The following is a 24,596-nucleotide window of genomic DNA, read 5'->3' on the forward strand; positions in this document are numbered from 1 at the left end:
AAATGTACTGACAAATAATTGTTCATTATCCGCTGACCGGTGTCCATTCCATATATTGTACATTCGTAGTCCTTGGAAGACTTACGGTCCACCTGCACAGCATATCCGAAATATATACATAAATCGGCCTATATCGTTATATAACGCTAATAATCGGCCGGGGTTGTAGACTTATAGATTGTAACTCGGCTCACAATACGCAGTCTAATGCACTCCCAGTGTCCTCGTTGAACGTTAACGACTGTCAATTTTATGTGTTTCTGCTGTTGATTCGCTTCATCTTGGCCGAGATCTGCAATATACATTAGAGTCCAATACCGCACTCTTCGTCTCAGATGTGCACTGTTGAGGCCATCCCTTATAGATAATCGTGTTATTAATAAAGCCGATAGTACACAGAGAGCTAAGCCTATCCATACACACCATCAAAACAAGAATGCAGTGCTATTCCAACCCAATACAAAACAAATAAAACCAATAAAATCAAAGCCATCACATAAACCAAGACCTAAACGACATATTAAATGAAAAATTCTCCGCTTTTACAAACACATATCTTTAGCACTCTTTCGTTGAAGTCAATTTGCTTTGGATGCCGAGCGACTAATTATCGCGGTAAGTATTGTTATCCTCATTCACTTCATTCGTTTCACCACCGCGGTAAAGGCGGCGGATTGGTACTCGCGTTCATGTTCGGACCGTTTGTCAACGGCAGCATTCTGTGACTCTGGTCCACCACTGGCGCAGTAGTGGGCCCATCCGTTTCCTCATCCACTAACGTCGCCGTAGACGGATATACGTGATAAAACACGATCTTCATATCTGTCAGACTGAGCAACATACGCGACGCAAACTCTATCGTCATTGTAGCTTCCGGTAACGAAGACGGTGAGGCAGGCGGCGTTGACGAGTACATCGCCCCGTTCGCCCCGGGGTTCGTGTTGGTCCCGTTACTAGCTTGGTTGCTGGGCTCCATCACGTAGTTGATACGTCCAAAGATGGCTAACTCTAGAGATCCGTCGGTTAAATTATCGTGCAGTAAACCGCAGGCAGCTTGTGAAGCAGCAGATACTTGCGTGAAGGGGAACACAACATCTATCTCATGTCGTCGTGACATAATATGTTTCCACAAAATCTGCCGCAACCGAAAGATCTCTGTTCTGTCATTAGTGGGTGATCGTTCCAGAAACATAGTAATCGTACCTGCTCGACCAGCGGCAGTCTTGAGTCCGACAATGTAAAATGCACTGTCAGCGAAAAAATTGACGTACTCCTCGTCCTTCTGCGCGTCGTCGGCAAGCGCGAAAAATTGCGCTATAAATTGCTTCACGCGCTCGTTTGTGTATCCCGGCGGATACCGGATTTCGGGCCGTGCAGATACGCCGTTCGCTACGGCAACATAGGACTCGCGTGTCAGCAGCGAGCTGGTGTCCATCATGTGCGCTGCGCGGTTGAGGTGGAGAACAAAAGGCGGAGATTCAGGCCAGACGTCTCATTTAGTCTCAGCCAGGTCGAGGAGAGAACCGTAATGAACAGCTTTTGTACCGGCAGTGCGTCTTAGAATAACAGGTATAGTTTGTATAAGCTCTTGCCTGTTGGCGGAGGGAGAGAGTCAAGTACAAACTTCGAGAAAACCAGCCGTGCGATTTGAGCCGCGTCGGTGTTTCGGCGAAGTCAAGCGACTGCCCTCCGAAACAGGCCGTATGGCCCGTACTCAGCAGTATACCAGAATGTCTCGAGGCAAATGTTACAGCTAGCTCAACCATGAATATTGGTTACTATATACACTACTATTACTGCATTACAAGAGAGTTACTCTTCCTTCTCCACAGTTCTCTTCGTGTTCTCGCTCGCCTTGTCCTTCTCATCCATCAAAGTTCGAAACCGCCCAATTGCAGGGAACCCCTCCAAGAACGCACAAACACACCATGCAATCCGCTTCAGAGTAGGGACACGGTACATTCCTGTCCATATATACAAAATCAGCGCCTCAATAGCATGATACACGATAGCCGACCAATAAGCCGTCTTTATCAGCTTTGGTACAATTTCGATATCATATACTTTATACTTCCTCAACACAAACTCCTTGTCGTCGATCGCGGCTGGGTTCCAGTAGACATAGTACGTGCTGACGAGCACGAGCATGATAATTGGGATCGAGCGCCACGTAGGCGGCATGAACTTGTTGAGAGGCGTAATCGTCGCGTAGCCCAATCCCTCGCTGGCTTGCATTGCCATGCCAACCAGCACGTCCCGCGCCTCCGCTAAACTCTTCATCGGCGGGTTGAATTCGATCTTGGCTTCGAGCTGGTCGATGCCCTTGTTGTGAATGATCTCGTATCCTATGGCAACGTACTCCAGTGTGACGTCCCGCATTTCGACATTCCGCGTCGGAACAATGCCCTTGTAGTAAAGGAGGTAATCTTTTAGTGATACTTGGTGATCCTTGTTCATATGTGATATGATTCGTTGTTTCATGGACTCCGAATTGCTAGGTGCACTGGAAGGTCGTGCTCCTGCAGCTTGAACTGGAACAGGGGCCAATTCAGACATTCTGACGAATTGTTAGGAAACGCCAATTAGTAAGGCAGAATTACGCAGAAAGTCCTTGTATGCTAATAATAGGCGATAGCAGATAACGGAAATACTCCAGACGTTGCAGTCGGTTGAATGTGCTCTCGGTTATCCAGTCGTTGAATTCAGTCAGCAGCTCAATTCGCTCAATATCCACAATTTCTGTTCAGTGGATAATAAACCGCTCGAATTGAGCGAAATTATTATGCCGTCAGGAGTTCGGATACGATACAACGTGGACCTTCCGAGTAGAAGGGTGGTGAGGCCAACCCTTATTGGTTATCTGTCAAAGTCCAGACATGGCCATTTATACCCTAGCCACAAGTGAAGTGGTATCATGATAGCGTCAGGCATTACCGGTCCTAATTTGGTGTACTGCCCCATTGCATTATGGATTATTGCTTACGTACTACTACTCCAGTAACTTATATTTCGGAATTCAGATACGCTAATAAAATATTGCTTTGCGAAAACGTACTTCCTTACAATTTTGCTTTTAAGAACTTCTGGCCGCGAGTCAACATAGCCTCAGCCTCAGCAACCATGTCATCAATAATCCCCTTAGCAGGTTTTACGTCATTAATAACAGCTGAAACTTCGCCCATCAAATAAGGATAGGAATATTCCTCGATAATCTCCGGCATTTCTTTCCCGGATTTTTCGTACTGCTCGAGCTCCCACGGCACAGGGATCTTACCTTGCGATGTCAGCTTTAGGATTTCGTCCTTTCGGTTGTTCTCCCAATCGTCAACGTACGGGTTCCGCACGATACGAAGTGGCCGACCGGTATAAATAATTGTGCGGACAGTGTCGTTGTACTTTGCGTTAATGATGGCTTGTTGATGAGCTCTAGACGCGCCGGCCTCCTCAGCGCAAACGAAACGCGTGCCGACCCATACAGCTCCAGCGCCCCACCTATTACCGTTAGCAAATTCGTAGTAATTAGACATCTATCAGAGTGGACTTACATGAGCGCAGCGGCTAAACCTTTACCATCGGAAATACCACCGGCAGCAACGACTTCAACTTGCTTTCCTGTAAGCTTACTCTTCTTGCCCTTGACAATCTCAACAACAGCGGGACTATGACCAATTAGTTCTCTAATAACTCTTAAAATATATAAATCTTGACAAGCATACATCAGGATGCTGGTAGGAATACTACCGGTATGACCACCGCCCTCTCCACCTTGGGCGCAGATGATATCGACACCATTCTCCATCGCCTTAATAGCATGCTTCGGTGCACCGATCATGTTCATGACAGGGATCCCCGCCTCATGTAACTTATCCACAACCTCCTTCGGCGGCACACCAACAGCCGATACAAACAGGCCCGTCCCCTCCTCAATAATCACGTCAATGAGCTCCGGAAGCTGGCCCTCCGTGTAATCATAGTTGGTCTTACGCGCGGTACCGCCAACCTGCGGTAGCAACAGGTCCACGCCAAACTTGGTAACACCTGGATTTAAACGGGCTTTGATTGCCTTGATTTGCTGGCGAAGCATGTCGGGACTGTAACGTAGACCACCGATGACGCCTAGGCCACCTGCGTTGGATACTGCCGCCGCGAGAGCCGGACGTGCACAAATGTTAGTTATTTAAACGATGAAGCAGATGTGACCGAGGGGATTCTTATCTGATGCCACATTCATGCCTGCCAGCAAGATGGGATGCTTGATTCCAAACAATTCTGTAATCGGGGTCGTGATAGTCATCTTTCAGGTCGTGTATATAGAAGCGTATAATCAATTTCAAATACTTCAAGCGAATGTCGATGCAATCTCCAGAAGGAGGCAGATCAACCTTATATATTAGAGGTGGTAACTACGACAAAGGCATTTCATGTGCTCGAACCGATGCGTCGCTTCGGCGCTGGAACCGTAAAAAATGCGGGGAACGAAGCTTACCCGGCGTGCGGCTCATCGTCCACAAAATCTCCTTAAACCAACGGTTCTGATGAATGCATTCACTGCCATCATTGGATTGAGTGGCTACAAGGGATACGCGGGCTTTGTGGTCAAGTTTAATCAAGATTCAAGAGGCTCGGCTGTAGATATTACTGCGGGTTAAGTCTTGCTTCCTCACTATCGCTAGTGTAATTGTGTAGGCGTCCGGTGCTTCAATAGACACAAATATATCAATTCTATCCCAGCCAACCAATAATTTCGATCCTAGGAGCTGTGTCAGCACGGATTAGCTGGATGGGTTTTTGATGCTTTTGGTTGAATCCATTGTGCCCAAGCATCGCAATCGCGGAAGATAGTTTCGAACAGGTCGTGCTCGGCTTCCAACATCTTTACACAAGTGTTGTCCATCATTGCGCAATGGGTCCAGCTCAGCTGAGACGATGTAGATTCATGGGACTACAAATGTCATCGCTTGGCGACAGCGAGGCCGTAATCTGCAAGCAATTTTGCACCAGATAGCAAATATTTCTGCTACGCATTGAATATGTAACTGAAATTAAGCAACGAATAAACTACAGAAAACGCATAAGTAACCTATTTAACAAAATGCAATAAGTTATGGACAATTGAATAATAATACACTTTTTTTAACTAGCTCACTATAATCATATCACAACTAATGCACAGGTAATTATACAATGAGAAACCAATAGCTCCGAGCACGAACTAACAATAAACAGTAGACGCCCATTAGTACGTCTCCATCAGTCCCAATGCAACAAAATCTGGAGTCGCGCCATTAGTGCAGTTATACGTCCGATTGTAAGCGAGCTGTGGCATTATACCAGCGCTCATTCCACGCTCATAGGACCACTGCGTAGCGTCGGCAGTTTCTGTCTTCCACGTCCAGTACATAAAACCCCAGCCGCCATTGCTTTCAAAAGCTGTCATTTGGGATTCCGCCGACATTAACAAAAACTCCTTATACGCGTCATCGTAATTCTCTGGTGTCGCGTTCGCGAGATCGCAGGAACAGTTTGTGCCACCGGGACATGATGGCGTAAGGACTTGAGATGTGGGGTCAGAGACGTTCAGTGTGCCTTCCCATCGGCTTCCAACACCGACGTTGTTGAGATATCGGAGACAATCTGTGTCAGCCTGACTCCATTCGCCAATTATTGTCGGACCATGGCCAGTGACAGGGTTAGTCGACATCTGCATGTCGCTTGTCCACTACGCATGTTAACAGGGCCCGCAGCCAAAAAAAAACAAAATAAAAAAAATAAAAAACTTAAAAAGTAACATACAGACTGGCAGATAAAGTTGATCTTTGCGGAATGTGGTTGAGCGATTAGACCCTGGTTAAAGATCATGTACTGATGCATGTCAAGGACCATTCCCGGATACCGGGACTGATTAAAAACGCCAGCCCAGGAGGATACACCTCGAAAACCGTCACCAAAGACGATGTACCCCTCGTATCCTTTTTCTCGGACAATGTCGTATGCGTTAGAAGTCCAGTTGATCACGGTCGTGGCGTCAAGAACCATCATGTTTGGCTCATTTACGAGACCATATAGTGTCACAAGGTTCTTGTATCGTTCCTGTGCAAAGAACTCGCCGAGTCGCTCGTGATACCCAAGCGTGAGATTACCATAGTATTCACCCATCGTTCCGTTCAGCCAAAGGACCTGGCCTTGATGACCGCTGTGATTCCAGCCGTTCGCGTTACCAGGAACGGAGTGCAGATCGACATTGACTCTCAACCCATACTTGCGCGCCCATTCTATCGCGCGAAGAAGATACCGCCACGAAACCTTTTCGACATAGGGATCACCTTCCAGGTTCTCGATGGCCCAATACGGGTACGGGATTCGGACATGGTCAAGACCGGCGTCGCGGATGTCGCTGAATGTCTGCTCCGTGATAAAACTCATGTAGTGCGTCTCGAACGTGTCCTTCGCATTGTCACCAAGATGCGCAGAGAGTGTGTACTCGTCGACAATACCTTGGCTCAGATCGTAGATTTCGAAAAAGGACGGCGTTATGAATGGCTCGAGAATAAGCCAGCCGCCAATGTTCACTCCCCTCATGGGAGTCTCTGTATAGTTAAACGCTTCAGTCAACGGTGGGACGTTCATGTTTGCCCGTGCGGAGTTGTCCCATGTCGAGTTGAGTCCCATAATCGACATGCCGCCAACTGTTGAGTTTGTGAATGTCAAATTAAAATCCGTCTTGTCCAGCCAGGTCGAGATGTCGAGAACCGAGCCTATAGCCCAAGACGGAGTATCACTGCCAGGAGCCGGGGAGCCCGAACCGTCGGGATTTGTACTATTTGTACCACCAGTTGGCCCTGAGTCACCGCCACCACTACTATTGCTGTTGTTCGAACTCTTTGACAAGTTTGGCCCTAGGACAACAACACCTACGGGGACCAGCACGGCAGCAAGTATAATGATAGCGATGGCAACGACTAACAAAACAATGTTGCGCTTCCGGGAGAAAAATCTCCCTTGTCCAGACGGTCGTTTCTCTATCGGCCGGGCCGACAGACGGGAATTGCGTGAGACTATCGGCGGTAGAGGCGCTGGACGTGGTGTAACCGTGAATCGTGACTCGGTATGTGCGGGATCATCTTCGTCAGAAGAATAGTCGTAGTCACGGATATCGAACGCGCTGACTGGTCTGTTTGATGTACGCGCGACGCCTATGCTGCCTGCTTGTTGGTGGAGCTGAGTCGTCGACGTGTCATCGTCAGGAGGGACAAAATATGAAGAGCTTGCCGACGACGATGATAATTGGCTGGGACGCGACATCTCGCTGGGATATTTACAACTGTTTACTGTAGGTGACACAGTTGCAATGTCGAGTGGAAAAGGAAGCAGGGGCAGAGAAAATGAAATTTAGGGGAGGTTGGTGGAATGGAGGGTGTAGATCGCAGTCGGGAACTGGGGACTGGACAGGGGACAAGGAAAGGCGTGAGCCCTGCGCGGCGTTGACGTTGACGTTCGGCTCCTCACTTCCGGCAATCCACTTTTTTTTTAATACTTTGTGTATTATGTCTACCTGGATTTTATTTCTACACTTAAATCCGTTTTATTTGTCGTCTGGTCTTTGTCCAGCCAGTATTCATCCCCACATCGATGGCTCATCGACGGGCAACGCGAGCTAATTGCGAACGCGACCAAGGGAAAGGGAGAAAGAGAAGCGGCCCAATCTGAGACGGAACACCAATACACATTTGGCTAATATTTCGAAACATGGAGATGACAGCTTATAACATCTTTGAATATATGATACACTTCTTGCGCCTAAATTTCCACATTCCTCCTAGAAATAGTGGCTTAGCTTGCATTCTCGAACTAACTAACTAATATAAGGTTGGGTCCACTCGCCAAAACAGGTTTAGCAGCCCTGCCAGGTTAGCCCTGCGCTAGCCGCATCAGGGGTTCTCCGTCTTGAATCGGGCAAAACTGAAACGCAGCAAACTTAATTTAATCTTAATTTAATCTTAAAGAGCCTGAGTCGCGAGCCGATGATCAAGTAGGCGCTTTGACTGTAAAAAGTCATCGCGGCGCGCGTTCGTTCGTAACACGCGTCTCTCACGCGCCTCCTCTCGATTGGGACAAGTACAACAATAATGAACCCAAACCATCGATCCAGTTATTTTTCTCTGTATCCAGTTGGATTATCATCTCTGTCCCATTCGGTAATTCTTGCCTGTCAGCACTACTACTCGGCATTTGTACATGCAAGAACTAAATTTAGTCCGGCTGGCAATTGCGAACGCAGACCTCTACATATACCATACCTGTCCAATTCTTTTGATAGATAAGAGTTTAACTTCTTGAGAAGCTTGCGAGAACAGATACGTATTAGGAATTGGTACTAAATAAATATGTAGTCAAATTTATTTCCTGCCAAAAGATACGAGTGATGGATGCGCGAGCTTGTCAATGCAGACCAGAATCGGAATAAAGTCGCGTAACTCAGGTCATTATTATTTCATCATAGTCGGACACAACGGCATCTTCCACTCCATTCTGTTCTCTCCCTTATCTCATTGACATGAATCCTGTTTATATATCCAAACGAAGGTTATCAAAGTGTCAATAAACGAGCGTCCAACAGCTACTGACAGGAAGTGAAAGAAACTCCTGCCGTACAGCAGCAAAACATTTCAGCAGCTTCAGCAAAATTGCCAAAAAAAAGGAATTTTAAGAAAGAACATGTATAATTGACCGAAGCGCAGATACTGCAGAGAGCCTGTTGGACAAGACTGTGAATACGATGAGACACTTTCTTATGAGCACGTCGGGAGGGTTCCTGGATCAAAGAATGGACAGAATCCCAAGACGAATAAAAAGTAGTCCTGCGGAGTCTAGGATTGGCGATAGCAGACTTCACTCTCGGACAGGCGCACGAAGACAGTAAATATCACGAACTGTGAACCGACCATCAGCACCAGACAACAGTCAGTGATTCTGAATGACGCGGTCAAAACTTGACAAGAGTAAACGCAAAGACAGGAGTCATAATAGAGTAATAAGAGTAATCAAGTCCCTCGTTATGTCTACACTCGCTGTTCTCTTCCAAGAAGTCAATACGCTGAAATCAGCATGCGAGTCCACGCGGGAATCCAACAACGCCAGCCAGACTTCCGAAAAGCGACATCCGCACATCGCAACTTGCCGTTGCTTAGCGAAGTTTTGAAATCAAGGGATCGGGAGACAGAACGGCAGGCGAACAGAAAATGCCCGTCATTGACGATAAAACTGACGTGATATCTGAGTCATAGCCCTTCGCCAACTGGTCCTTAAAATCGGTCTCGGTCTGTTGACGTGCCGCATTGAGCTGTTGCTGAACGATCTTTGATGCTCGCTCGCCGATGGAGCCGAGGACTCCACAGACTGTATTGGTGACGACCGAGAGACCATACGAGGGAGCCTGGGGAGCACTAAAGCTCAGTCGTTGTGCGGCCTCAACAAATACATCGTTGTTCTCTTGATCGGCGTTGCCATCCATCGTGACGACAAGGATATCCCCTTGAGGACCGGCAGCGACCGATTCCTTGGTCTTGCATTCGTCCAAATCGACCGTGGAGAATGAATCATGCTCGATTTTTTGAGGAATGAAAGGCACTGTCTCCTCTATGCCTTCAAGTATAGGGTTCTCCTCGACTGTGATAGACTCGACAGTGACACTGTCATAAAAGTCGGACGACGCCACTGAATGGTCGAGAATGTCAATCATTGGCATGCTGCAGCAGCCGACGCAGTCTGGATTGAACGCATATCGACTGCGCGTTGTCATACCAATAACATCGACGAACTCCTCGCAGACTTTGGCAGCAACCGCAGCACCGCCGATAACTGGCTCGCTCTGCTCGACGACCAGTGATTCTTTATTTGTAAAGAGACGATTCAAGTAGCTCCGTTCTCCAGCGGTCTTGGGAGTCGCAGCTTCGGTTGTAACGATCCCTACGTTTGCATCTTCGTCGACGTTGGCAATGCAGTTTTCAGCTTTCTTCAAAAAGATCTTCCGAAAAGATGAAACTTTTGCTTTGTCAATATTGTCTCCGCATGCCACTTGCCATCATACAAACCTTTGATACGCTGAGAGCACCCTCCAGCCTGCTTCTGCCCGCCAACTTGCAAAGAAGATGCCTTGCGACGAAACCAGTCGCGAATGTGCCACGCCTGGCAGCGGTCATGAACGACTGGCGACAAGGAACGATGGAAACGCACATTCGAGGCTGCTATTTCATATTCAGAGGCTTTGCGCTACTCCCATTAGCATTCATAATTAAATATCCAATGAATTACTCACGTGAAAGAGATTGGCGAAGAACCTGCCTCTGCATGTAGTCTTCGCGTCTCGATGCCGCCCGGTTGCAGTCGCATCCCCGGTAGCAACAGCGGCCCCAGCAGCGTCTGTCGCAATATTTTCGCTAGTCATGGCGAATAGTCACAAAGATAGTTGGTTAGAAGTTGTTAAAAGTTGACAGCTTCGTTAGGATGGAGATGAGAGATTAAAGTTGCAAGAAGAGTGCGAATTGGGCCGACCGGGAATAAATAGTTTACTTACGTCGCCTTGCCTTCCAGGCCATTTGCAACTGTGGCAAACTTCCATACCTCCTCAAGACCTGTAGACTCCAGGCAGAATTGGAATTACATGGTGATAGACGAACTGGCCGCCTCTGTCAAGTGGAACAGGGTCAGGGTTTAAATTGACGGAGACAATTATCGGCGGACGTAGACAAGTAGAGTAAGGCAAACCTCCATGTAACTAATACCATACTAGCCGAAGTGAGTAATCTAAATCGGCTTCCCCAATATTCCGCCGTCGTCTCCGTCTAGAATTCAATGTTAATGCGTACTTAAGTGAGTGCATTGTAGTCAGTGAAGGAGACAAGAGAATATTATGATATCATACTCGCCTCGTCCGTCATTGCATCCATGGCACGGATAGCTTGATGCCGATTGATTATTAATGAGGCAGGATTCAAAGTCAGCCAAAATTTGAGTCAGGGTAAAAGCCGATAACTTATCTAGGTACGCGAGGCAGATAAAGTTCGGCCCTGCGCTGTTTGGGAATGGCTTACGTAGACCCACACCGAGAAAGCTAGCGATAGCATGCAAGGTGAAACTCAATTCAGCCCGACGACAATGTGTCCACTGTAGCTTCCGACTTCCGAAACCAGCGAATTTTAGCTACATCAGTGGCACCCCTTTCCCAACGCCACTCAGTGTGCTGGTGAGTTTTTTCCTTACCTATATTCTCTTTTCTTTCTCGCTTACTTCTATAATTGCGTGTTTTTCGCATAGTAGTTCCTGTTGCACAACTCCACCTACTATCTTATACTCCTCGTAATTCGCAATGCCTTCTACTGACGAGTTCACCGGATGGCTTGGCTTGGACGCCAAGTCTGTCGAGGGAAACCTCGTAAAGACCACCTTCAACCCCAAGGTCTTCACTGATGACGATATCGACATCAAGATCTCACACTGGTAAGTTCCATTTGTCTATATGCCGCAGTTGAACTGATTGCGCATCTACTGCGCATATAGCGCTGAAATCGCTATGGCCGCCATGATATCTGTGAGTGGTGCTGATGATCAATACCAACGGCTCAACTGATGCAATTATGTCCAATTGTTAACCAATTTTATAGTGGCATGTGCGCTTCCGATCTCCACACCCTCCGTTCCGGTTGGGGTGCCTCTCTTTACCCTGTTGTTGTTGGCCACGAGATTATTGGTACCATCACCCGTAAGGGCAAGAACGTCACTCAGTTCGAGATTGGCGACCGAGTTGGTGTTGGTGCTCAGTGCGCCTCATGCTTGAAAGATGATTGCTACGAGTGCACTCATGACAACGAACCCTATTGCACTGAACGTGTCTTCACCTACAACGATACGTTCCCTGGCACTGACGATGTCGCCTATGGTGGCTATGCTCTTCAGGGCCGTTACCCCGCTTCATTCGCGTTCAAGATCCCTGACGGGCTTCCATCTGAGATTGCGGCGCCTATGATGTGTGGTGGTATCACTGTCTACTCTCCCCTCAAGCGCAACGGTGCTGGACCTGGCAAGACTGTTGGTATTGTCGGTATTGGTGGTCTCGGTCATTTCGGTCTCCTCTTCGCTAAGGCACTTGGCTCCGACAAGGTCTATGCTATTTCCCGATCCAACGCCAAGGAGGCTGACGTCCTCGCAATGGGCGCTGAGGGTATCATTGCCACTAAGGAGCCTGGCTGGGCCAAGGACTGGACCCGCAAGTTCGACTTGATTGTCTCTACCGCCAACAACGCCGACATGCCTCTCCATGACTACCTCTCTATCCTCAAGCCTGGCGGTCGCTTCGTCCAGGTCGGTCTCCCGGAGGAGCCTATCCCTCAGATCCAGTTCGGACCGCTCGTCACGATGAATGTTCACCTTCTCGGGTCTTTACTCGGCTCGCGATCTGAGATCACTGAAATGTTAGAGACCTCTGCCGCCACGGGTATCAAAAGCTGGGTTCAGACCTACCCTATGGAAGAGGTCAACGAGGTGCTTAAGCTTATGGAAGCCGGAGAAGCCAAGTATCGTTTTGTGCTCTGCAACTAAATCTTTATATTCCGTCCGTTATAGATTTTTATGATTCTTGTATATTTTGATTTGTGATGATTTTATTACATTACTAGTAGATAGAGAGTCGTAACTATTTGATTATCACATTATTGTCAAACTACTTTCTCAAAATTGCGCGTTCCACAGTACGCAACTAGTGGGATTATGTTCTGCTTCCCTCGGTTGTGACGGTGACTGAGATCGCGATAATGTGGGTGGTGACGTCCGCGCACGTGCGAACCGATCTGTGTGAATCAAGATCGCAATCAGTTCGAACTCGACTAGCCACCATATATTTAGTCAATGCTCTACTTTCTGGTTCTGTCCTTGTGAGTTCTGTGCGGATACTGGAGATTTTGGCTGTTTTGCTTTATTGTTAGATTATTTTATTATTTTCGGCATACTGTACTATGACAGAAATCGAACTTCCACGAATCCAAGAGGAGGAGGAGTACGACGAACTAGACGTTTATGACGGGTATTATAGAAGTAGTCACAGCAGCCCAGTTATAGCCAAGCGAGGAGGAACTCCGCCACCACCATGGGGTTATCGCCCTCCCAAGCCGCCGACTGAGTTTGAGTCGTTTATTCGGGCGCGGGAGCAAGCTTTTGCTAGTTTACAAATGAGGATGGAGCAAGAGCGTGAGAAGCAATACTTAGAGTACATCCGGCAACTCCCCGACATCGACACACCGCCACTGTATCACCGCCCAATAGCCGAGGAGCGACGACGCGAGGGAAGAATGGTTTACCTATGGATTACTATCATCTTCTTGATCTCGGTGCCGTTCCTGGCGACAACATTGTCCTGCATTGCGATCGCCGTCCCTCTTGTACTTGCTGAGAATATGTGGCACGCTGGGAACCGCAGATTTGGAGTATGGAAGGCGAGTTTAGACTCTTGGATCAGAGTTGCTATCAGTATATTAACTGGTCGGATATTGAAAGTCATGGAGTACGTGAGAATGGGCTGAAGTCTTCGCAAGTGGTCAGAGTGCCAACGGGGGGATTTAATTTTGCTCCGGGCCGAATTCCCCCCGACAGCTTGGTGCAGAACACTCTTACCCTAATGCGTGCCATTTTTAATAATTCGGCCCACTTTTGTCGAGCAAAAATTGTACGATAATAAAAAAAATCAGATTGTGATTCGTAGCAAGTGATACTTCTAATGCATAAGGAAATTTTCCTTTACGACTGAGCATATTCTACGTTAATAGCAGCTCAAGCCCAATCCAGTAATTTAACTATATATCCGACAGATAGTGCAACAACAAACTCGTACATCACCTAATAGGCAAATTAAGAAAAGTTAACTCATTTTTAATAATTTCCGATGTAGCTTCAAACAAGAGCGAAGGCCGGTAGCGGAGATAGGTAGGCGAACGACTTGTTCAGTCTAATTGTACCTGGGACTCTAACTAAGGTTGAGAGAGATACGATACGACACTCCTCCTGATTATTATCACCTGATAAAAAACTTCTCCTAAGTATCGGAGTCTCAGATTATGAGCGGGAATAGCGCTAGTTGCTGAATCGACGATAACTAGACAATTATGCTTGATATTTATGATAACTATTTATATTAATTATCTTTTGAAGACAGATGTGCGGGGAATTAAGCGCACAAAATTGAAGCGATTTATGCGGGGTAAAGAATTCCCGACATGAGTCCGAGAAGCCGCTAGAAGCCGCACGAGTGCGGCTTATACCCCCGAGGAAAACGCGAGAATAACCCGACTACTCAGATTGGCCATTTCTGACTACGCGTAAAGCAGAAATGTCGGTTGATCGGGCTATTGCTGCTCACGACTTCGCAGCAATGACTGTGCGATCTCTGCTATGATGCAAATATATGCTGTATCCTCATATCCTGAGAGCAGCCCAGTTGAACCTGGTTTGCTCTCTTCGCAGTCGTCACTATGGCTCTCGTCGGACATCCCACTTACGATGCACCAGCATCCGAGCCTCTGCCACCAACACCTCCGGCGCTCGACGACGCAACTGCATTCCTGAAATGGCGCCCTCAGTTCCATCTGCAGGCGTCCCACGGCTGGATGAACGATCCATGTGCGGTTTCGTACGATCCTGAAGAACAGGTTTACCGAGTATTTTTCCAATGGAACCCCCAGTCGCCATTCTGGAATCATATTTGCTGGGGCAGCGCAGAATCAGCTAATCTACTCGACTGGACTGTTTCGTCAGCGCCAGTGCTGTCACCGGAGACTTGGTACGACGGTAAAGGCATATTCACAGGCTGTACTGTTTGCCCATCATCAGGGAAGCAGATCACTATATTCTACACGTCTGTATCCCGGCTTCCAATCCACTACTCATTGCCATATAATCTTGGTATGGAGACTCTAAGTATGGCTACATCGATTGATGGCGGGAGGACGTGGGCAAGGTCGAAGAAAAATCCGATACTAGGACCAAATCACCTTGCAGATGTCAACATCACCGGTTGGCGGGACCCATTTGTGACAAAATGGGCTTCATTGGATAAGATATTAGGACTCAAAGAGGCACGATTGTATGGATTGATATCTGGAGGGATTAGAGATACGGCACCGACTTGCTTCTTATATGACATTGATCCTGCCGACATGACTACGTGGAATTATATTGGTCCGCTTATGCAGGTCGATCGTAATTACCGCCCGTCCCGCTGGTCCGGGGATTCTGGGTTGAACTGGGAAGTAGCCAATGTCCTCACGTTTGATCAGTACGACTTTCTACTTATCAGTGCAGAAGGCGGCGCTGATCGCAACGGCAAAAGCACTAGAGGGTCGATTTGGATTGCGGGGTCGCTCCACGGTACAACGCCCGTTACCATGAAGTATGACTTCGGCGGTGTATTTGACCACGGAGATTACTACGCGTCGAACACATTCCGTGATGAATCACTTGATAACGCGATCATAGCCTGGGGTTGGATCGTCGAAGAGGCATTATCGGACGAGCTTATTGTTCGGCAAAATTGGAGTGGAAGTATATCACTACCGCGAGTCATCAGCGTCGCAACTGTCAAGAGCGTTGTCGGAGCTTTGCATTCGCCAATCGATCAGCTTACGAATTTTAAAGCAGTGAAATCTGAGGACGGCTATGAATTGACTACACTTGGGGTGGATGTTCATCCACGATACATATCATCATTTCGACAACGCGCGGAGCACAATACAGTCATTCCAGCTGTCACTTTCCTGCGCCCCGGGGTTGTTGACTGCGGGATCTCATCTACATCGTGGGAGCTCGAGACTGAGATAGCATTATCTTCATCTGCCGTACATGTGGGCGTTGTTGCCCTGCATTCACCAGATTACTCTCAACAGACTCGTCTGTTCTTTTGCCCAGAAAATGAGACATTTACGATCGACCGATCACGATCTGGAAACGGCAAGGAATTGCATGCCCATGATGCGCCGCATACTCTCTTCACAACACGCACTTCAGACGGTGCAGAGGAAATTGAGAAGTTGAAATTGCATGTATTTTGCGATAGAAGCGTCATAGAGGTCTTTTTGAACGGGCGCACGGCTATATCTGCACGCGTATATTCCGACGAAGCATCGTGTCGAATTTCACTGTTTGCTGAAAATATCACGGCTGGTCCGGTTCATTTTTCGGAGACGAAGGTGTGGCATGGCATCACTGGGAAGGTTACTTTAGAATAGACTGATAGATTGTATCTTCATTGCGGCGTATATAAGTCATTGCATATATGGCAGAGGCTTTCAAATAAATAGATTACATATATATTATATTACATAGGGCTGCCAATACTAGACCAAATGTGGCAGACCCGTAATTTCCGTCATAAGTGGGAGTAGGTAAGGGTGCTGTCCACCTCTAAACGTGGCAAGCAGGGCGATATACTGATGCAGAATCTCCCGATCCGACGGAACCAGCTCGCAATTCCTCTGTCCCTCAATCCAAGGAAAGCAGCTTATCAAACCAACAACACTACTCGCAATATCATACAGCTTCTCCATGATACCTATGCCGTGAACCTCCATGCTTTCCATTGACAACGACCGGCAAATGCGAATTGTATTCCGTGCAATGTCGCAAGCATAGGTGAGACTTAGCTCATGCTCATCCGCAGAAGTCGTGGGGTCGACGATTAAAACACCATGCGAAAGACAGAGCTGCCATAGACGGTTGTGAAGCCACTGCTGGGAAATCGCAAGGTCAGCGTGCTGCGTTTCGTCGAGTGTACCTCCAGGATTGATGGCGTCGCGATCATATGCGTCCGTGACCAACTTATGCATACTTGCAGCGCGCTCGGCCGACAATTTCGTGCAAGTTCCATCTACCGTTGCGCACCGTCCATTCCAGCAGTCAATCAGGTCGGCATCAACGACTTTGTACAACTCGACCATCCTATCAAGTCCAGTAGCGGAGAGCGAAAAAAACAAGTTCGGTGCTAAAACAGAGGCCGGCTTAGACGTTGACGGCGATGTTCGAATAAGTGAATGATGGCGCTGTAAGGCGTATGCTCGCTCAGTCACTGCAAGAACCCAATAAACACGCGTTCGCTGCTCTCGCTCCTCGTCCGTTAGGTTCTCTTTCCATCCGTCCCTCTTCCCTTGCAGTCCCATAATCTCCGCCAACGTTACCGCCTCTTGCAAGCGAAACCACGCAGCATGATGCATTTGGCAATTAAAGAAGCACGAAAACAGAAAGAACGACATAAGAACACTATCAAGCGACGGATTTTCTGCAAACGCCCCGTCGCTGTCGCGCATGGACACGGCCGCAGACATCATTGACTGCGCTGTTTGCATTCGTTCTTTGTATACACGGTTGTCATTGCTCTCAGAACTGTCCTGTTTCATGACTGGTTGGAGGAGCGTGCATGCACACATAGTGAGCACAAGAGCGCCGAAATGTATGTTGCTTGTGTGTTCTTGAGCATGTAGCCGCGCAAGGAATGTTGCTTCGTTTATCACCGGTAAGAATTTTCCAATCCGGCTGAAATAAGCCTTAATGAGCGAATTAATTTCTTCATCAGTTGCTAGAGCTGGCCACGCAACGCTCGAAGCTGAAGGCTGAAGGAGAAAGTGGCCTGTGGTAATTGATTGTGCCGAAGCTGAGACGTAGGGAGCTACTGGTAGATACGACGATACTGAGAATGACGAAACATCGAAAACCGGATCCGGAGCAGGCTGTGGACAAATCAGGGACAGCGGCGTGCGTGGATCGGAAGTAAAGTACGCTAGTTCCACCGTATCCTTCGGTGACGGAGATTCTTCTGGAGGAGTTACTGGTTTCAATTGTCGCAAAGATTGAGTAGTCGTTTCGGTCCGTATCTGGCCAATTCGTCTACAACATTTAGCGAAAATTTAGTGGACACACAACGCAAAGAGACACTTACTTGCCACTGGGACCCTTCTTCCGTCGAGGCTTGTCATATGAGCAAGCGAAGGAAAGTGATTGGCACTTGCCACACGGATACTTCCTATCACACTGTATTCTATGAGTTCTGAGTCGATCTAACACTTCGCTCTTTCGATCTCACCTTCACCTTGCGAAAGGAGCACTGATCGCAGGTGCGGTCACGTGTAGTCGGGGAACTCATTCCGACCAGCACATAAACACTACATACAGAGCGAATAAGGGCCGAAACGATTCCCGATAGTGAGAAACATGTCAAGAATAAGAGGAATCTGCGAAGTGGAAGCGATCGGATATGACTATGTCCAACACTCCACTTCAGTCTACTGAATAGAGTTAACCTTCGCGAAATAACGCCGAAGTGAGTCCGCATTACCCGGAGGAATTGTGTTACCCGGTCCAACGAACAACCTTTAATGTGAATAATAGCAACTGCCAATTACGCTAGTCACAGAGAGGAATGGTTGGTAGTTGTGAATTCCTATTGCAATGTCTCCTCAAAAGATGATGCGAGAGTTATACAGAGAGTAAACTGCCCAATTCTCAAAAGTCCAGAGAAAGTAGAGTTGATGGGACTCGGCGAATGCTATGCCAAAGTAGACAAGAGAGTGCGATATTATTGTCGGCTGCAACTATGGCGGGTTAGATGCGAACAGATCTTGTAAACATAACTCGAGTGCACATAGGTATGATCCACTAGTACATTTTTGATGAGAGTCAAAAGATAAGTAAGGTAAGACATCAAGCTGGGAAATTGCTGAGAGTAGAATTGGACTGAGCTATTGCAAGTGATCTGTGGTTCTATGACAGATTTGTCTCTTTTCGATTGTGCTTGGGGCAACTTTCCCTTGTCGATCGAGAAAAGAACTGAAGTGTATTCGAAATCGATACACTTCAGTAATCAATATTAATATCAGTTGATTATCTAGCAGATTGTATAATTCTTGCAAATACATGTGGCTCTGCGATGGACGGCCATAAGTTCCCATATACCTCAATTTTATTTACTATAAAGACACACCGAAACTATAATACAGTACAAATAAATTCGCGATTCTAAACAATGATGCCTAGCTACCTATTACATCTAGAGCATATATCAATCTACTGGGTCTAAGAGCGATAATACAGGCCCCGCACCAGAAAACCGATGGCCAGCCATTTTACTCCCACTCCACGGTCGCAGGTGGCTTAGATGTGACGTCATACACCACTCTCGCGACACCAGCGACTTCATTAACAATTCTTCCACTGACAGTCTTCAAGAACTTCGCGTCGAAGGCGAACCAGTCAGCTGTCATGAAGTCCACGGTCTCAATGGCACGAAGAGCAATAACCTGCTCATAAGTTCGCTGATCGCCCATAACACCCACAGACTTGACTGGCAGAAGGCACGCGAATGCTTGACTGATTTTGTTATACAGCCCTGCTTTGCGAATTTCGTCAATGAAAATATGGTCGGCCTTCCGGGCTATCTCAACCTGCGATGGGGTAACCTCACCAAGAATTCGAATGGCGATACCGGGACCTGGAAATGGATGGCGCCAGACAAGTTCATCTGGAATTCCAAGAAGCGTGCCGAGCGCACGGACCTCGTCCTTAAATAGTTCACGAAGAGGTTCTATAAGCTTGAGCTTCATATTCTCCAGTAGCCCACCGACATTGTGGTGAGTCTTGATTGTCTGACTGGGCCCCTTGAAACTGATACTCTCGATAACATCAGGGTACAAAGTACCTTGGAGAAGGTACTCAATCTTGCCACCACTCTCGGCATCAAGCTTGGCCGACTCCTCCTCGAAAATTTCAATGAATGTGTTCCCAATGATCTTGCGCTTCTTCTCGGGATCAGTGATGCCTTTAAGCTTCCCAAGGAAAACATCAGACGCATCAATGACCTTCAAGTTGATACCTAGATGCTCGGTAAGTGTATCATGGACTTGCTGAGCTTCATTCAACCTCATGACACCGTTGTCGACAAAGATAGCATGGAAACGGTTGCCAATGGCTTCATTAAGGAGCTTAGCCGCAACAGTAGAGTCTACACCGCCAGACACAGCACCGATAACTTCACCGGTAGGTCCAACGAGTTTACGTATTCTCTCGATCTCTGTCTCAATGAAATTCTCCATTGTCCAATTTTGCTCGCATTTGCAGACATTGATGGCGAAATTGTGGAAAAGCTTCTTGCCTTGAGTGGTGTGTGTAACTTCTGGATGGAACTGGATACCGAAAACCGCCTTGGACTCGTGGACAATGGCAGCAAAAGGAGCATTGTCAGTAGTAGCGATGACATGGAAACCTTGAGGAAGCTCAGACAGCTTGTCGCCATGACTCATCCAAACCTATAAGGTCAGCCGTCCTGTACCGTATAGCACAATGTTACTAAATCCTAGTAATCGTACCTGAAAGTCGTCGATGCCTTCAAATAGAGAGTGATGGTCCTTGACGTGGAGAATGGCGTGGCCATACTCCCTTTTGTCGCTGCCACTAACCTTACCCCCGTGGGACCAGGCAAGCTCCTGCAAGCCGTAGCAAATACCAAGAATTGGAACCTATGTTCCGTCATATGAGCAACAGTACGTCAACATGGCTCTCGTCCATCCGCCCTGATTGGAAACGTGACACTTACACCAAGGTTGAAGACTTCGAGATCTGCGTGCGGCGCATCGGCGGCATAGACAGAATACGGGCTGCCAGAGAGGATAACACCCTTAGGTTTCCAGGTCAAGTCCTTGATCTTCTGAGTGCAAGGAAGCATCTCAGCGTAGACGTTGAGTTCGCGTAAGCGGCGAGTGATCAAATGGCTGTACTGAGATCCAAAGTCGAGCACTAATATGGTATCGAAGATGCGAGAGACCTATATTGTAATTACGTAAGTATATACAAAGGGGAATACTCGTTGCCTACATAGAATTCCACTTGTACACACCTCGACGACGCCATTTTCAGTGCTGCTAGTCATTGTGATGTATGCGGTATATGAATGCGAGTTTATCTGATGAGGAGAGACTAGCATGCCCAAATTTTTTTTAATTACTCCCAGTGCCAGCGATGTTGGCTTGTGGGCGTGGCGGTGGAGGCTGAGCAACTTGACACGATTTGGGATATCACTTAGTGAGAATAGGCGACCGCTTCGGAAACACGACTATTTACTGTTTACATGTAAAATGAATGGTCAGCCGTGCTTGCAATTAGTTATCTTGCGAGTTATGAGTCATTAAATATAGGTGAAAGTATGACGTGTTCTACCTTATTTAATAGGCTATGCTTAACTTTGTTGTTCACATATTTACAATGTGCCATCAAACGGCAATAACCCATGAATAGTGGCTTAACAATACTTATCATATTCTCCTATGTCTTTTGCAGGGTTGGGCCTTTGACGCGTCAATTAGTAATAGATATATGAGAATAGTAGTAACTAATTGCAAGTGATACAGTGGTGGCACTAGGCACTTGTCATGGGGTAAGGGTATAATGTCCTCTGCGAACCAATGGCGAGCCTGGAAACTCTAAATAATGAAGTCTCGCTGGTCAACCCTAAGTTCTAGTTTGTAAGCTCTGTGAATAACATTAACGTGGATGATCGTTTAGGTATTATTGACGCGAACGACGCAGACCGATCACGCACGATCGAACGAACGTCTGGTATCCTTTCGTTGCGGCTATTCCGGAGGACACACGTATTCTAGCGAACCAGCTTGATTTGCAGCTGCAAACCGGCGGGGGCAGCAAATACGTGCCGGGACGGACTCTGATCTCCTGGCCAGGGCCAGTCATCGTCACGTTCACGCGAGCACAATCTTGACCTCTGGCTATTACCACTACGACTGACCGAACAATCATGACTGCGCACGCGGATACGTCTGATATTTCCGCTGTCGCGTCGCCAAATGCTGGACCGAGCGCTCGTCCAACTAGCGATTCCTCGATATTCACTACGGCAGTCGCGGCCACCAACTCCAATCTGGCGCGTTTATCGAAGACAGTCGTCGCGACGTCGGCGACGCTGGCCGGAAACTCATACGGCGACATCACCAGTAGTTCTCGGTATAGGTCAATCATCAATGATATGGCGCCTAGTATTCGCAGCCCGGCGATGCAGCGACGAATATTTTCGTTCAGGTCCGGCGGCGCTCGGGTTAGCCGAGGCAGCGCGAGCATTGTGGGGAATGCTGCGCCGAATCTGCTCTTAAGCAAAGAGATACTTTCGGATTTACCAGAAAGCAAATACGCCTACTCGCTATTACAGGGATTTAAGGCAACACTGCCAGAACCATCAGCTGAGGAGAACAGTAAAAATAAATACAAATTAGTTCGATCGTCAAAATCCAAAGCAAACGAACATGTACAGGAACCAGAAATAGAGCTAAACGGAGTACAACGGTTAGAAAAGGATAAGACAGACGTGATACGCAAGTTGCAGCGAATAGATATTAGAAAGTCAACGGTTATTCAAGGGATTCATGAGATCGAAGCTCGAATTGAGCAGCTCAATGCCATAAAGCAGAGAAATCTTGAACGATTATCAAAATTCGAAGATCAGGAGCTTGAGCTCGAAGATAAATGTGAGAAATTTTGTGTTCTATTATTATGAAATTATGACGAATTTATATTGACGAAAATCAACAGTGCAAGTCTTGGACTATCGAATAGAGCTGCTCCATGAAGACGAGGAAGTAGCACCGCGGGAACGAGAGGGTGATGAAGAGGAGAACAATGTTAGCGGCCCTGCCGACACTGAATCCATATCTCTATTGGCGCTCGGCGATTCCCTAGAACATTACATTGACGCGAGTTCCATCCACGACAGTGATGGTGAAATCAACGAGCGTCAGGAATACAGTCATGTCAGTCTACAGGATGCTAGTGACAGCGACAGCGACGATGAAAACGATGAAGCGTTTGCAAGAGATATGACAGCGTCAATGAGAGAGGCGTGGGTATCGTCCTTCTTGGAATGGGAGAAACTTACTGGCTTGTAACAAACCTAGATGATGGCGTGAATGACTTGTATATAACACTAACGTATAAACGAATTTTGCTTGACATGGGGAGCGGTATTTTGAATATACATAATCATAGGTGGGGGTTTTCATGGCATTTCAGGTCCTCTTTCCACATTTTGGCGCCAACAAATTTCTTAGGTTGTGTGTATTTTATAGACACAAAGCATAAAATATTGTACATAACATTTAGATTCATCTCATTCGTTTCATCCAAATTCATTTACAACCTACTCACTGGCATCTTGGAATGAGTGGGTACCACCCTTACTACTGCTGCGACGGAACCGCGAAAAGTGTAAGCATCTCATCTATCATGTTTTTGAAATTGCTGCTCGAGATCAGCATCAATTGGCCCTGAGGCGAGATACCGTAATCTTGAAACGTGCGCCGTGAATCAGCGGCTTGAGCTTCTTTGCTGAACCTATATGTCATGCAATGTTCTGACTTGCGTTGAATAACCTCGTCTTCGGCGTGAAAGAAGAATATCTCGGAGCTCTTTGTCTGCCAATAAAGTTAAACGGCCATTTCAGACAATTTATACTAGATGCAAGATGCTTACACCTCCTTTTTTCTTCTTTTTCTTGGGTCGTTCATCGTCTTCGTCTATCTTCGACTGAGTCTCCGTGAATGATTTCGATATTATGATGTAATAATCAAATTGATATTTTTCTCCATTGTCAACTGCCCGTTGCATTTCATCAGAAAGCAGTCTATACATTGGCGGAACAACTTCCGTCGGCATATTTATCAGCCTTTCACTAAAAATAATTCCGGTATTAGTCTTCGCGCCCTCAGAGAGCAGTTCTTTTAGCTTCTTGTTAAACGCCGCATTTAACTTGGTCTTTGACAAGATGTAATCGATGATCTGTCTAATGCCCGGACTCTCCCGATGCAGATTGGCATTAATAACCGTCAAAAATGCAAATGGATCGCTTTCTACACCATCAGTCTTGACGGTAGATCCAAGCGTATTCTGTGAAAGTATGAGATCTGCAAGAGCAGATAGATCAAACATTGTGTTGTCCGCGTCGAATAATTGGCGCAAGAGATTGCGGATTGCTTCGAAGTCAATATCTGGTCTCGGGTCGAAGAAGTCAAAGTCGACGTTCACAATTTCCTCATTATCGAATTTTGAGTCCTAATTCAATATTAGATATCAGGGCGCTATTAAATCAACTGCCGTAATGACTTGCCTCCGATCCAGAACCATCCTCGGCATTTGCTTCCAACTTGTTAGGCTCCTTTCGTTTAACCATCTTTATAGCTGTGTTGTTAGGAAATCCAGTCTATTAAGCTACCGTTGCCCGACCAAAATTAGAGGAATTCGTGGATTTGGAGCGCAGGAGAGTTAATCCTGGGCTGAGGTAGTTGAAATCTAAATTTTTTGCGCTGTCCCGCTTGTTGGGAGTTTCCCAAAGCAGAACATGGAGACGTGAATTCGGCTGATGTAGTCGTTCCATTTGCATTTTATATTTAATTCCTTTGTTATAATGCTCTAATGCTCTAATGCCCTAATGGTATGTAAATAACGATTTTGTATATCTTATGCATTTGATAAGTTCGGCGTCTGCCAAAGCGAAACCTTCGCATACAATT

General features: G+C 47.0%; 12 protein-coding genes across 12 annotated transcripts; 4 read left to right on the forward strand and 8 right to left on the reverse strand.

The window, feature by feature from the left end:
* Positions 1–354: 354 nt before the first annotated feature.
* On the reverse strand, positions 355–1,628 carry V1513DRAFT_441942 (uncharacterized protein). The gene is made up of 2 exons (XM_066897589.1): positions 1,204–1,628; positions 355–1,155 (listed from the first exon to the last, which is right to left on the reverse strand). Exons 1-2 carry the CDS (start codon positions 1,436–1,438, stop codon positions 650–652), a joined length of 741 nt encoding a protein of 246 aa, XP_066754547.1. The 5' UTR covers positions 1,439–1,628; the 3' UTR covers positions 355–649.
* An 81-nt stretch (positions 1,629–1,709) lies between these two features.
* Positions 1,710–2,890, reverse strand: V1513DRAFT_441944 (uncharacterized protein). The gene has a single exon (XM_066897590.1). It carries the CDS (start codon positions 2,554–2,556, stop codon positions 1,813–1,815), a length of 744 nt encoding a protein of 247 aa, XP_066754548.1. The 5' UTR covers positions 2,557–2,890; the 3' UTR covers positions 1,710–1,812.
* A 96-nt stretch (positions 2,891–2,986) lies between these two features.
* Positions 2,987–4,428, reverse strand: V1513DRAFT_412800 (2-nitropropane dioxygenase). The gene is made up of 4 exons (XM_066895761.1): positions 4,216–4,428; positions 3,717–4,158; positions 3,546–3,659; positions 2,987–3,492 (listed from the first exon to the last, which is right to left on the reverse strand). Exons 1-4 carry the CDS (start codon positions 4,292–4,294, stop codon positions 3,060–3,062), a joined length of 1,068 nt encoding a protein of 355 aa, XP_066754549.1. The 5' UTR covers positions 4,295–4,428; the 3' UTR covers positions 2,987–3,059.
* Positions 4,429–5,002: 574 nt separating this feature from the next.
* Positions 5,003–7,536, reverse strand: V1513DRAFT_441948 (glycoside hydrolase superfamily). The gene is made up of 2 exons (XM_066897591.1): positions 5,794–7,536; positions 5,003–5,719 (listed from the first exon to the last, which is right to left on the reverse strand). The coding sequence occupies exons 1-2, from the start codon at positions 7,300–7,302 to the stop codon at positions 5,237–5,239; spliced, it is 1,992 nt and encodes a 663-aa protein (XP_066754550.1). The 5' UTR covers positions 7,303–7,536; the 3' UTR covers positions 5,003–5,236.
* Positions 7,537–8,716: 1,180 nt separating this feature from the next.
* Positions 8,717–10,664, reverse strand: V1513DRAFT_331264 (uncharacterized protein). The gene is made up of 3 exons (XM_066894706.1): positions 10,316–10,664; positions 10,092–10,269; positions 8,717–10,041 (listed from the first exon to the last, which is right to left on the reverse strand). Exons 1-3 carry the CDS (start codon positions 10,442–10,444, stop codon positions 9,185–9,187), a joined length of 1,164 nt encoding a protein of 387 aa, XP_066754551.1. The 5' UTR covers positions 10,445–10,664; the 3' UTR covers positions 8,717–9,184.
* A 579-nt stretch (positions 10,665–11,243) lies between these two features.
* V1513DRAFT_441957 (chaperonin 10-like protein) lies at positions 11,244–12,718 on the forward strand. The gene is made up of 2 exons (XM_066897592.1): positions 11,244–11,496; positions 11,661–12,718. The coding sequence occupies exons 1-2, from the start codon at positions 11,366–11,368 to the stop codon at positions 12,592–12,594; spliced, it is 1,065 nt and encodes a 354-aa protein (XP_066754552.1). The 5' UTR covers positions 11,244–11,365; the 3' UTR covers positions 12,595–12,718.
* Positions 12,719–13,007: 289 nt separating this feature from the next.
* On the forward strand, positions 13,008–13,571 carry V1513DRAFT_430754 (uncharacterized protein; the record flags this gene model as incomplete). The annotated part of the gene is made up of 1 exon (XM_066896355.1): positions 13,008–13,571. The coding sequence occupies one exon, from the start codon at positions 13,008–13,010 to the stop codon at positions 13,569–13,571; it is 564 nt and encodes a 187-aa protein (XP_066754553.1).
* A 790-nt stretch (positions 13,572–14,361) lies between these two features.
* On the forward strand, positions 14,362–16,358 carry V1513DRAFT_441960 (glycoside hydrolase). Its single transcript, XM_066897593.1, has one exon. It carries the CDS (start codon positions 14,517–14,519, stop codon positions 16,266–16,268), a length of 1,752 nt encoding a protein of 583 aa, XP_066754554.1. The 5' UTR covers positions 14,362–14,516; the 3' UTR covers positions 16,269–16,358.
* V1513DRAFT_441962 (uncharacterized protein) lies at positions 16,266–18,353 on the reverse strand. The gene is made up of 3 exons (XM_066897594.1): positions 18,116–18,353; positions 17,972–18,063; positions 16,266–17,919 (listed from the first exon to the last, which is right to left on the reverse strand). The coding sequence occupies exons 1-3, from the start codon at positions 18,173–18,175 to the stop codon at positions 16,377–16,379; spliced, it is 1,695 nt and encodes a 564-aa protein (XP_066754555.1). The 5' UTR covers positions 18,176–18,353; the 3' UTR covers positions 16,266–16,376.
* A 622-nt stretch (positions 18,354–18,975) lies between these two features.
* V1513DRAFT_441966 (uncharacterized protein) lies at positions 18,976–20,985 on the reverse strand. The gene is made up of 4 exons (XM_066897595.1): positions 20,921–20,985; positions 20,621–20,848; positions 20,394–20,543; positions 18,976–20,333 (listed from the first exon to the last, which is right to left on the reverse strand). The coding sequence occupies exons 1-4, from the start codon at positions 20,951–20,953 to the stop codon at positions 19,155–19,157; spliced, it is 1,590 nt and encodes a 529-aa protein (XP_066754556.1). The 5' UTR covers positions 20,954–20,985; the 3' UTR covers positions 18,976–19,154.
* Positions 20,986–21,595: 610 nt separating this feature from the next.
* On the forward strand, positions 21,596–23,207 carry V1513DRAFT_412818 (uncharacterized protein). Its single transcript, XM_066895762.1, has 2 exons — positions 21,596–22,559; positions 22,624–23,207. The coding sequence occupies exons 1-2, from the start codon at positions 21,836–21,838 to the stop codon at positions 22,974–22,976; spliced, it is 1,077 nt and encodes a 358-aa protein (XP_066754557.1). The 5' UTR covers positions 21,596–21,835; the 3' UTR covers positions 22,977–23,207.
* Positions 23,142–24,557, reverse strand: V1513DRAFT_441974 (p21-C-terminal region-binding protein-domain-containing protein). Its single transcript, XM_066897596.1, has 3 exons — positions 24,194–24,557; positions 23,560–24,138; positions 23,142–23,501 (listed from the first exon to the last, which is right to left on the reverse strand). The coding sequence occupies exons 1-3, from the start codon at positions 24,254–24,256 to the stop codon at positions 23,268–23,270; spliced, it is 876 nt and encodes a 291-aa protein (XP_066754558.1). The 5' UTR covers positions 24,257–24,557; the 3' UTR covers positions 23,142–23,267.
* Between the last annotated feature and the right edge of the window lie 39 nt (positions 24,558–24,596).

The sequence above is a fragment of the Lipomyces chichibuensis genome, assembly GCF_038497645.1.
Source record: "Lipomyces chichibuensis strain CBS 12929 unplaced genomic scaffold V1513scaffold_9, whole genome shotgun sequence".
In the NCBI taxonomy this organism is placed as follows: domain Eukaryota; kingdom Fungi; phylum Ascomycota; class Lipomycetes; order Lipomycetales; family Lipomycetaceae; genus Lipomyces; species Lipomyces chichibuensis.